The sequence below is a fragment of the Botrytis fragariae genome (genome assembly GCF_013461495.1).
Source record: "Botrytis fragariae strain BVB16 chromosome Unknown tig00000037, whole genome shotgun sequence".
Lineage (NCBI taxonomy): Eukaryota > Fungi > Ascomycota > Leotiomycetes > Helotiales > Sclerotiniaceae > Botrytis > Botrytis fragariae.
Genome location: NW_023500990.1, coordinates 651879 through 663106, shown reverse-complemented (window position 1 = coordinate 663106; position 11228 = coordinate 651879). Strand labels below are relative to the sequence as shown.

General features: G+C 42.5%; 3 protein-coding genes across 3 annotated transcripts; 2 read left to right on the top strand and 1 right to left on the bottom strand.

Annotated features, from left to right (window-relative positions):
* Positions 1–1949: 1949 nt before the first annotated feature.
* Positions 1950–2879, top strand: Bfra_011542 (uncharacterized protein; the record flags this gene model as incomplete). Its single annotated transcript, XM_037341869.1, has 1 exon — positions 1950–2879. The coding sequence occupies one exon, from the start codon at positions 1950–1952 to the stop codon at positions 2877–2879; it is 930 nt and encodes a 309-aa protein (XP_037194726.1).
* A 697-nt stretch (positions 2880–3576) lies between these two features.
* On the bottom strand, positions 3577–5962 carry Bfra_011541 (putative phosphate permease protein; the record flags this gene model as incomplete). The annotated part of the gene is made up of 7 exons (XM_037341868.1): positions 3577–3895; positions 3959–4128; positions 4199–4221; positions 4273–4592; positions 4702–5325; positions 5378–5835; positions 5888–5962. The coding sequence occupies 7 exons, from the start codon at positions 5960–5962 to the stop codon at positions 3577–3579; spliced, it is 1989 nt and encodes a 662-aa protein (XP_037194725.1).
* Positions 5963–7221: 1259 nt separating this feature from the next.
* On the top strand, positions 7222–9932 carry Bfra_011540 (uncharacterized protein; the record flags this gene model as incomplete). The annotated part of the gene is made up of 6 exons (XM_037341867.1): positions 7222–7727; positions 7778–8704; positions 8752–9074; positions 9131–9334; positions 9397–9648; positions 9811–9932. The coding sequence occupies 6 exons, from the start codon at positions 7222–7224 to the stop codon at positions 9930–9932; spliced, it is 2334 nt and encodes a 777-aa protein (XP_037194724.1).
* Positions 9933–11228: the final 1296 nt, after the last annotated feature.

The following is an 11228-nucleotide window of genomic DNA, read 5'->3' as shown; positions in this document are numbered from 1 at the left end:
GTGTTACTGACATTGCACGGACCCATCAACTCATAACCTCCACTACCCGGGCCAATCAAAGATTTCTTCTTGTGTTGCAGCCACAGACATATTGAGGTGAATGATTGTCAAAGGAGTATTCTTTTTGTTTATCGCTAGGATCTGGTGTTCAGCTTCTTTCTCAATCAAAAATACAAGCTAAATCAATCTAAAGGTACGTATCTAAAGGTATCTTTATCTACATAAAATATAGCGACAAGATGTCATGATGATGGATTTCGATGATGAGAAAGGCCTTGCTGATCACTTTATAGTTTATTATATAGCTAAAAATTGACAAGTATCCGCTCCTGGCCTCTGATCGCTCAGTTTTACCTACTTTCACAAGTAGTTTCACCGTTGCACATATTTTGAACAGGTACTGGTTGGAACTCTGGAACAATGGCATTCAAGAGAATTGGGATGCTAGGATACAATCTTTTAGCAATTTGCGTAAAGGTTGAACAGCAACAGCAACCAAATTTGGCGAGCTTCCGACTAAAGAACTGCTATGCAGGGAGTTTGCTCATTGGCATACCACAGCCAACTCACAATTGTATAGATTGATCCTCTCCACTTAGAATTATGTTCATCGAGAAGCATTAGACACAAATGTGTCTTCTTGTTCTGGACCTTCTGCCGCTTATCTTTCAAAAGCGGATTCGACGAGAGAGTACCACACCAACATAACACAAGTGCGGAATCGCGGTATCAAAACAATTGTCATATTTTGGAGCGAGAGCATACAAGGAAAATACTGGAAGAGATAATCAGGACAGAGTTTTGAGTCATGAAACACGCAACTACTTGCAGCGCATGCAATTTTCCCTTCGGTCAGCTTCGACTTAGGGCAGTCCAGATTTCGGAGACTTTGAAAAAGCACAATGACCGAGTGGTCAGTACGCCAAATAAAAAGGAGGAATGGAACTAGTCAAAGAACCACGAAACAGAGATAAACTGAGGAAGTCTTCGAACACAAGGTGTTTAGCAGCTATCATCTAGTACGTTCCACGGGGGAACTGAGGCAGCCTCTCATTTCAATGTCATGATTCTGGAAAAAGCTTCATGGCTTTGTAAATCTCTTTCAACGTCCTCACACTTATTACTAGCTCACGGATATCTTGGTCTGCAACAGTATCTTTGTGAATGCTCACAACTATTTGCATACCCAAATACAGAATCTGATCCTGAGCCGAGCGGCATCAGACTTGGGATCATGAACACTTATAACGACCTTTCAACTGAGAGCTTTCTATACGTTTCATTAATTCTCCCAGCGAAGTTGGACATCGAGCTCTAGAGCAGTAAATAGAGTCAGGGTGTGAGGCAAGTTGCAATCCACAATACTGCAATTGTTAGCGAGGACGTGTTTTGTTGTCCAAATTGAAAAGAGTTGAGGATAAGGATTACTGGGACTCATTGAGATTATATCGCATGGTACCATAGAGATGTTGTAGTGTTGCGCTGTTCAAAATCTCGGAGTGATGCTCGATCAATTGGATGAGATGATGTTGTGTTGTGCAAGGTTGCCGTCACACCGTCTTCGGCAGAATTGACACTTGTATGACTAAGATATGTCTTCCACCAATCATATAGTCATTCTTTTTACGTCTTTATATCACGCTCTTCTCTTTAATCTTGTAAATAATCTCACGCAAACACATCTGTTGGAGAAATGAGAACAAATCTCATTTCAATCCCACGCTCAATCTTTTGAGTCACTTACAATCGTCATCCGCGATTGTGAGATTCCGACTCCAAATCACCGCAAATAGTATTTCTCTTGAGCCTTGCAAGTTTACAAGTAATGTTATACCCTAGCTCAGGCTATTGATAATAAATAACTGACCTTCTGACAGATCGGTGTCCCACCAAGTTTCTCCCATAAGCACTTCCGCAAGTTTCTCTCCTTTCCTCCAACAACTTACAACATGACGAACCTTACACCATGGGAATACATCATGACGAGCCGTCGCTTCACATTGTTTTCGAAACTACCAGTTGAGATGAGAGACAAGATCTGGAGGTTGACTCTCGAGCCACGTATTGTCGAAATTAGACCCAAAAAAGACCAGCACGGTCGATTTTATTCTACTGCTCCGCTACCCACTGCATTGACAGTCTGTAAAGACTCGGAGCAAGCTGTCCTATCTTTATATCCTAAGTTACTTGATGGAGACCTCGATGCTGGAGGAATTCAATTCAACGCCAAGATTGACACCCTATATCTGGATTGGAAACTTCAAGAGCACTTGACGACCTTCTTGCTATCAATTGATTTTCAGGAGGCTGAAAAGATCCAATACTTGGCTATAGATCAGTACATTCGGTGGTCACGCCAGTCCATTGATTTGGACTATGACTGGGAACGAGTCCCCGCAATCTTTCATCCACTGACAATCTTGGACCTTCAAACTAAATTTTTCAGACATTGCTGTCACATTGTCGTGGACCACAATATCTGCAGAATTGACTCTGAAGATCTCGAACAGCTTTGCTCTATAGTGCGACTTATGAAAAAATTGAAGGAGCTCATATTTGTACATGACGACATTATTTGGGATGCAGAGTTGTTGGAAGAAAGTGGAGTACTTCCCCAGCAGGATGAGCTTGCTGGCTTGACACTCTTTAAGCCTGAAGAGGTCTACGATCTGTTCCCAAAACCAGTCAACATGATCCTTTCCGACTATCGCAAGTCTATTGAGTATTATAATGAAGATATGCTAGTTGATAGTCTTCACGACGATCTCAAAACGAAATTTGAGAGTCCAAAGTTCGAGATGCTGGTCCGATATGGATGGAGGTTCCCAGATTCGTTGTCACTCCCTTCACGTCAAACCCGTCTTACTGAATCGGAATAATGGTTGCTATGGTTGAGATTCCACTGGTGTTTTCAAAGGGTAGTTTGGGAAGAGATCAGAAACGTTCTTCAAAAGCCCCAGATATTTGGGGATTTATCATGATCATTAAACTCAGAAATATGTATTCACGTTATGGGGGAGAGGCGATTTGAGATAATGCAGATAGTATCGGGATGAAGGCAAGACAATGTCACTTGGCCAGGTTGCTGCCATAGTTACTTATCAAATTGAGAGATTTAACTTGAGCATACACAGTACCAATACGGCGAAACAAATATAAAACTCAATCCATTTCATCATGCTTTTGATCTAACAACTTTGCCAAGTAACACTTAGGTACATGATATCCTGGCTGATCTAAACGCAGCTTCCCCATATCAAGATGTAGAAGAGAAATTTTTATCGCATTGTACCATAAGCTCATGCGATATCAATGTACTTTCTCTGTTTCCATATTATCCTGATACAAATTGCGCATTGTGTTCTAAAGCTCTCATGCGTGGAAGTGTAGGTGTCAATATATAACCCTTTGTGGCCGAGGGGCCCCCACCAGTATCAAAAAACGCCAAGAACTGTACGATTATGTGATGTTGGTGAGACGTACGACACGACATAAACAATACAAGATTGATATCACCCTTAAACTCCTTCTTTCCAAATCTCTACTCGCCTCTTTCACAATTCAATCCAACCCAACCTAATCTCTATTGGTATCCCCTTCCGATCCTCCAATGTTATCCTCATTCACCATCATTCTTTTCTCACCTTTGAGCAACCTCATTTCCCTTCTCCTCTCTCCCTCATCTCTATCGATCAGTCCTACCATTCCATCCCAACTCTTCGAGCTCCATCTCCAGACCTTTGCAATGGTTCTGGCTACCCATGTTTTGGAAAATCCATTAGCCGGTCTACCGACTTCCCACTCTTCAAGTGTTTTCACACCATCTGATCCTAGTTCGGGTGTAGGGATGTAGAAGATTGTTATTAAGAGACCTAGGAGCATGAATATTGAGAAGCTTTAGAGCATCGTCAGCTGATGAATGTATGGGACAGATAGAGGAAATCGGAATGAAACTCACATCAAAAGAGAATATGGAAGCCAAAGTTGGATACGATTATAGTCGATGTTGTGACCATAGTCTACGTAGGCAAGAAATAATTGGGCGATGACAGAACCTAATTTTCCGAAAGCTGCAGATATGCCATGGGATAGTGCACGATATCGAGTGGGGAATAGTTCTGCTGCAATCTGTACTAGTTATTAGAGAATAGGTCACATTTAGAGAAGTATAAATCAATGAACTTGGAGTCACACTAACTATATAAGTGGTGGTGTTTGGACCTATATTCTAATTAGTACATACTTCGCATGGATGGTGTGGAAGTAATTTACCGAAGTTAAAGAATATCTGACACAGGATATACAAAACGATGGTAGCAGCCGAGCCGCCAATATTATATAAATGATTGAATGATCCCCCAATTATGATAAATAGAACAAATAGAAAGAAGAAACCGATCATCTGAATATTCCGTCGTCCAAGTTTGTCGATAGCCACGAAGGTAATGACACAGCCCGCAATTGCACCAATAGAAACAACCACAAGACTTTGCCATACATCGTCGATAAGGATAGGGTAGATGTACTTTGGCGGAGTTCCTATACCGTGCCAGATTGTGGAGATGATATGGGGGCTATTCATTCCAAGTCCGCTACAAACCAATCAATTAGAGATGTACCAAGATAATTATATTTTGTAAAAATGACCGCGATCTTGTCTCAAGTATAAGAACCGAAATATTCTCCAGCCAGAAGACTTACTAGAAAGGCAAATCTACACAAAACCAACACATAGAGGTAGCAATGAGCGTTCTCAAGTTCCCTTTATACCAAAAGTAATCTTTGAAATCTTCCCATGAAGGCACAGGGGGAGGTTTGTTGTCATTGGCAGTTGCTAAGATCTGATCCTCCAAATGAATATCGTCTAATGTTTCTTCGTTACTTCTTCGCGATTGGGATGAGTTTGGTCGCCCATTACCGTTCATGGTTGATCTACGGAACCGAACTTGCGGCGGTATTTCGATGGAAGTAGTAGAAGCAACTGCTGATTCAACCCCCGATGGAAGATATCTGCTTAGCTCCGATGCTGCCTTTTTACTATTTCTACCCACGTCAGCTGTATATCTTGGTGATTCTATAATTGTAAGTCGGAACCAGAGAGCAATGACTGCTGGAATCACCCCCACACCGACAATCCATCGCCATATAGAATCCATTGTTTTGAGACATTCGCCAGCACAATTCTCCGGCGTAGCATTTGCTGGGATTCCATTTCTCTGACTGGCCGCTGCAATCAAAGACACTAAAGTTGCGGCCAATTGACCCAGAGGTTGGCACATAAAGACTGCGGTCATCATTCTCCCTCTAAGTTTATGCGGAGCGAACCTATGGTCATAGTTAGCGGGGCGAGGTCATGATATTAAAAGATTTTACATACTCTGCAGTGATAACACTACTAAGTGGATAATCCGATCCAATACCAATTCCCAAAACAAAACGCCATACCAACAGCCATACAATGATGGACATTGAGCCTTCGATACCACTAGATGACATAACTACACCTAATGTTGCGAAGATAGTTATCATCAGCTCCAGCCCATACATCTTCCGTCTTCCATATAGATCAGCACCAAGACCGAACCCTATTTGACCGATGATAGATCCACCCAATGTAGCAACACTGAGAGCAATCTCGTAGTTGTGAGGCATTACTCCCTTGTTAACAGGATCTCCATAGTAAATAATTCCTAACATGGGAATCACCATGTTAATTGCGAATATTGAGTATGCATCGGTAAAAAATCCCACTCCGGCAACGACCACTACCCAAAAACTTTCTGAAAAATCAGATCCTTCAAGACGTTCAAAGATATACTTTCTGCGGTCTGATTCCTAGCGAAAGAATTAGCTATTGGAAAAAATACAAAGATGAGGCAAAATTCACATCGATGTGATCAAAGTCATCATCTGCGTACGGGTTCAGAAACAACTTTAACCATCTCAACCCCCAAGGCGGCATTATTTGGTATATGAAAAACTTGGTAGTCGTCCGTTTTTAACCTGTTCAAGAAGTCTGGCAATTGATATTTCTCAAAAGCTTTGAAGTTTGAGCGAATCGTAGATAACAGAATCTCACAATGATACATGCTTCACAATCGGGATGATGGGAGTATGAAATAGTGAGAGAAACAAGATCAAAATGAGGTATATCTGTAAAGACGAGGCTGTAGATGAGGCATCTCTACCAGGCACACAGAGACAAGCATACACACATGGTCTACCTGCGGCTTGAGGGCGTATATCTGTGGCTGATTCTGGAACAAAGAGGCTGCGGTAATGTGCCAAGGTGTGAATGGCGTTCAATATCGAAAACTCTCGGAAAACATGCCTTGAATATGTGAAATGATCACGAGGATGTGTAATACGAGATAAGATCAAATGGAAAAGCTAGCAGTAAGAATGCGGCATCTCATCTTGGACTCGTCGCCGCACGGTGCCGAGAGGCGAGGCAATCCATAAGCGAATCTCATAATCCAAGACAAGATTTTTGCCTGTTGCTTCGTTGTAATCAAGTATCTTATCTTGATTCTGGTCGTTTGGAAATGCAATTGCAGGAGACGTTACGAAATTTATTGAATCTCAAAGGTTACCTAGGCTAAGTACGTGAAGTTGAGATGAATGTGGCCAAGTGAGAGAAATCGAGGGATAAGCAGGGGCCACATGTGCAAGGATTCCCACGTGGGTTCATTGATTCGTTTTTAACGACCACCACATAACCTTCTCCCCTCAGAGAATCTCCATTACCACTTTACCATCAGTTTACAACCCCCAATTGTCTGAAAATAGTCACAGATCAATATTGCTGCTCCACAAGCCATGGCAACAGGGCTGAGTATCAATCGTGGAAACGTAGGAGAATGTCCAAAGTTCATCTTACTTTTGTCTTGTTTCTCTACCTGGGCGTAGATTTATTCGGAAAACATCATCCCGTCTCACAAGAGCTTGCATCATTCTATCAAATCGCCCTGTCGATCGATGTCCTATGGATCAAGGTGTGCTGAAGGCGTTGGAGTCACACACCATTTCTTAAACTACCCCCCTGGGATGCGGTTATGGCTTGTCCTGGGGACTCCAGAAACGTTTTCATAACTTTTATTAACTCTAACGGTTTATCATCTCAAATGATTTTCGCTTGTCTTTGAAACATTTCATTCTTCTTTCCTTTGAGATCGCTCGCATATTGAACCCTGAACTATCAAGCGTATCGGGAATTGCATAATGAGTGGATTTGGGTGGTCGGCAGGCGACATCGTCGCCGGCCTAAAATTGGTGTGGGATGTATGGAAAGCCGTCTCTGATGGACCCATGAGTGCCAAAGTCGAAGCAAAGCAATTCTTTGAGGATTTTTATCTGATTATGCAATGCTTAGAAGATTTGGACCGCCGAGATGGAAGTTTAGCAGAAAGTTCTTGCTTGGCAGCTGCTCCGTCACAACTCCAACAGCAGTGTGTCAAGTTTCTTTCGAGACATATGCGATTGATAAGTGCCGCCAATCCTCAGACTGCAATCACAAAGCAAGGAGTACCCATGTGGTTAAGGAAGGCTGCTTTTTCAAAGGATCAAATCAAAACTCTGTGTTTGCAGATTTCCTGGCCCTTTGAGAGAGATCAAGTTTTGCAACTTCGTACCAAGATGGAGTTATACCTCAGTCTAGCTACTTACAAAATATCTGCTTTAAACCACTCAGTAGCCCAAGACACGAATAACATCGTGCGAGAGATAAGGTTCATCATATCATCAAACAATACTGTCAGAAGCTAACCATTCTATACAGCACTTCCCATCAAGAATTACTTACGTCCAATCTTAAGCTGGTCTCGTCTCATCTTGAGTTGGTATCACTCATTACTCAAAACTTGAAAAGGGTAACACACCCTCTCGAGTCGAACTCTGAGATGAAACAAATTGATTATCCTATGCTTCGCCAACTCGAACAAGCATTAGCACCCCCAAAACCCCTTAAAGCAGTCGAATACCTCCACGACTTACAGCATCCTTGGCAGGATCAACACGGTGAGGACCCACCGAGCTCGATCACGCGATCAACCATATCTGGCCAATTGAGTCTACAAGATGATGGGATTGAGAGACGCTACGTTCTATCACAGAGATTGGAGAACTTGGCAATGAGGCGTGTCGAAACAGTCAATTCTATGTCTACTACACAGTCAAGAGGGACAGAAAGATCAGTCGATCCACTCATTTCACGATTACAAGATATGAGAGGACAAATATTTGATGCAGTGGGAATTAATCCTATGCAGTCCAATATACCGGCTCATAAAGACCACTCATTATCAAGATTCGAACCTGAAAACGCATTGCTTTACGAGCTTGAGGCATGGAACCAACTGGAAACCCGGATTCAACGTGAAATATTGCACCCTGCCCGTGTCAGATCTCAAGTCCCATGGAATAGTACGGAATCAACTGGAGAAGAATTTTCTGTTTCGCAAGCATCACCTCGAAGTAGTGGGGGCTCATTTCGTGAAATCGCTGGCTCTACTACTGGCAGTCCTTTGGGTACATCTCCAATTAATCGATTTCTTGGTATTCCTCATAGCAATTCCATCAATACCTACGGTTATTCCCCATCTCCGCATGACTCTGATGGGTCATCGGGACACAACAGAGCTCTGTCTACCACTTCAATCTCACCGACTCCCTCGATGCGTGTTGATCCATCAATTGCAGTTTATTTGTAAGTCTCAATGCCATCCTGACATCCATCCACTGACTTTGCATCAGGAGATATCCTAAACATGCTTTCAATGGACTTATACAATCTATCGTTCGATCAGACAATGCGGAAGTCACAATCATAAATATCATCAGTGAGGACGGTTGCACTGAAGCTCGCCATTTAGTCGACCCTGCTACACCCTCAACATCACAAAGCTCGATGATACCCTTCATCGACAATCGCCACGTTCACACAGATGATGCTCATAGATACCTTGTTCAAATGAAAGGCTCTCACCGGCTCAAAGTCACCAAGTCCGATGAAATTCAAGGACAGAAGATTTCGTATCATAGTTACGCACCAACTTATACATTCCACAATAGAAAAGGTAGATACCTCTTATAATCAATAAACAAGACCAAGTTTTTACTAAAGTAATATCAGATTTCCTGGAGTTCCACCGCCTCATTCTTCTCAAAGAAGTCAGGCACTACTTTGATATTCAATGGATCAAGTCTATAAAAGATAAGGAGTGCCAATGTCGTCTATCTACAATTCGAATTCTTTGTGACGCTACATCCAGGATTCGCTATATTCTTTACTTCCGCAAATTTTCGGATCGCAAGTCCGGTTTTGAGGAGTGGCCTGGTAGATATATTTTCTCGGAATCTTTCTTCATCCCTGAACACATTCTAACACGTGGTGCGCAGTCTCAATATTCAAAGAACCGAAGGAACCAAAAACCAAAGTCATAACACTAGAGAGTCTTAATGATAGGCCCTTGTATGAAGCTCGCAAACAGGCGACCAGGCAATCGAGGAACAATACTCAAGGTAGTATTACCACTATCGGCTCCCAGGAATCCACGAACGGGGCGTACGAGAGACTTCAGGATCGATCCGCAATTATCTCTGGAAAGAGTAATATCAAAGGGCTCATTATCGAATTCCATGATGTCAAAGGTTTGTATTCTCTGCAACTTCATGGTCAACTTTGATTTTCCTCAAAATAGCAGGCCGCAGATCTACAAATAGGCACATGTCTTCTTAATCCTCAATCTACACGCTTACCTTCATGCTTTCAACTCATCTATTATCTCCCTAACTAACATCTCCCTCCATCAGATTGCCACACCTTCTGGCAAGAATTCACGACCAAAGAGTCAATCTTCGACAGCATACCAATTGGTACATCGGAACTCGAGATTGGCGATCCGAGGTATAATTTCGCAGAGTTGGCTTCTTGATTGGTTTTACTGGATCAAAGAGGTTGAGAAAGACGACAGAGATAGAGATGCAAAAGAGTATATCGCCATTCGCGTTTGAAAGTTGGATCAGAAAAGAGGGGGAGGTGCGGAGAAGGAGGACCAATGATTGGATGTGTGTATGGTGCGGTTTGTATTTTATGTGTATGATATGATGATAAAATGATGTATTTGTAATAGTGTTCTGGTAAGGGGAGGGAAGGCAGAAACCCCATGGTGCAGCATTGAAAGACTACAAGAATGCAATGTGGGAATACTTGTGATGGCTTCGGTGTTTGGGATTTGACGATATGGCTTAAAGCCTCGGCGGAATGAGATGCTCTTATATATGTACACATATATTCGATGCTGGAAATTAAGGGATTAGAAATGCAATTGGGAAGTAGGAGTTATGAACAAGGAAGATAATCTTAATAATGAATACAGTAATGATAGTACTGATACTTGAAGAGAAATCAATATATAATCAGAAAGAAAAGACATTGAAAAACCACATCTTAGGACTGGAATTAGAACCAGAAATCAATCATCAGAAGCAGAAATGAAACTCAATTCATCAGTCGCATAACCATATGTACCTCGACGAATCAACTCCCTTCTCATCCCAACGATACTCAAATCCGTATCGCTAGATCTTGTCACTTTTCTCTCTAGCTGGCTATCTCCGCTTCCACTTAAGATTAAGATCAAGTCCATCTCGTACTCTCATCGAACTAACAGTACCACTCAACCTCAACCTCACCCTATCTCATCATCATCCTACTACCTAAAAGACTCCCCGCATCCCCTCTTCCCCCCTTTCCCCCAAACAAGCTATCACCTCGATGCAACTCCTCTAGCTCGCGGCCAGTATCCAGTATTCTGATCCCATCATCCCACCATCCAAATCTCTCCAGCTCATCTCAACACCTCTCCCTGACCCTAACTCTATACCTTACCTCCCCCCACCTCCCCCTCTCTCTTTCACTCCCAAGCCCCAAGTCCCACATTCCAAGAATTCCAGATTTCAAAACTGAACCTTCCTCCCCCTTCTCCACTCTCACAGCTCTGGATTTCTCTTACATCTAGAAGAAACCAACAACAACCACAATAACCAATCAAACAATCCCCTCCACATCACCTCACATCCCGTCATCCCAACCCAAAGTAGCAACTCCCGAGACTCCACATAAAAACAATTCATGACTTCAAAATCCCTGTCACGAAAAACTATCTCTCTCTCTCTCACCCCCCTCTCATTCTCTCATACACACACACACACCCAATCTCACCAGTGAA